We start from the raw sequence: 1,016 nt of genomic DNA on the forward strand, positions 1-1,016 counted from the left end.
ATCTCTACGTTCAACGCTATCTTTATGTTACTCCACTTCTCTCTGCTGTGATATCGGATACGATACTTGGACTCTACCTCACTATTCTGGCATTCTCCTTCGTTTACATGGCGGGTTTGGCTCTTCTAACGCTGTCTACGATACATTCGATTAGTCAGCCGTGGATGATCCATGTCTCACTACTCTTCCTAATTGCATTTGGTGTGGGTGGACTTAAGAGTTGTGTGAACGTCATGGGAGCTCAACAGTTCCATCCTGAGGAGCATAAAGATCTTAATACAAGGTATTACACCTATTTCTATGCTTCTATCAATCTTGGTTCTATTGTTGGTGGTATTGTTACTCCGATTTTGGTCGAATCGGTCTCTTTCACTGCAAGCTTCTCTTTCCCTTTAGTTGCCTTTATCATTGCAACGATTGTTTTCATTGGGGGTAACTTGATGGGTCGTTATGTCAAGCCCAAGCCTCAGGGATCTGCTGTATTGGAGATCCTTAAGGTACTCTTCTTTTCTATTACGAGGTGCTCCCTGGAAAAGAACAAGGAGTCCAATGGTGGTCGTTTCAAGGATGGTTTCATTGAGGATGCAAAGGCACTCTTCCGATTGGTGCCTTTATTTCTCTCATTATACCTTTCGTGATGGCTTACAATAACATGACGACAGCTTTCCTAACTCAAGGTAAAAAGATGGACACCAACCTGTTCGGATGGGAGATGCCGGCTCAGATGATGCAGAACGTGGATCCCATTGCCGTGGTTTTGACTAGTGTTTTGGTTGATACGGTGTTGTTCCCTTTTTTGAAGAGGCACAACCTAATGCCACCAGTTCTGGTACGTTTCTGCATTGGTTCATTGTGTGACGCGGCGTCCCTACTCGTGGCTCTTGGTGTGGAGTATATGGTTATGTCGAAGCCTGTCTTCTCTGTCTCCATTTGGTGGCAGATTCCTCAGTTCTGGTTGATTGCTGCTGGTGAGATCTTCCTAATTTCGACTTCTTACGAAGTTGCATTCACCCATT

General features: G+C 44.6%; 1 protein-coding gene across 1 annotated transcript; it reads left to right on the forward strand.

Annotated features, from left to right (window-relative positions):
* Positions 1 to 107: 107 nt before the first annotated feature.
* On the forward strand, positions 108 to 959 carry Pmar_PMAR007717 (hypothetical protein; the record flags this gene model as incomplete). Its single annotated transcript, XM_002781431.1, has 4 exons — positions 108 to 333; positions 397 to 605; positions 725 to 891; positions 941 to 959. 4 exons carry the CDS (start codon positions 108 to 110, stop codon positions 957 to 959), a joined length of 621 nt encoding a protein of 206 aa, XP_002781477.1.
* Between the last annotated feature and the right edge of the window lie 57 nt (positions 960 to 1,016).

This window comes from Perkinsus marinus, assembly GCF_000006405.1.
Source record: "Perkinsus marinus ATCC 50983 genomic scaffold scf_1104296942472, whole genome shotgun sequence".
NCBI classification, from domain to species: Eukaryota; Perkinsozoa; order Perkinsida; family Perkinsidae; genus Perkinsus; species Perkinsus marinus.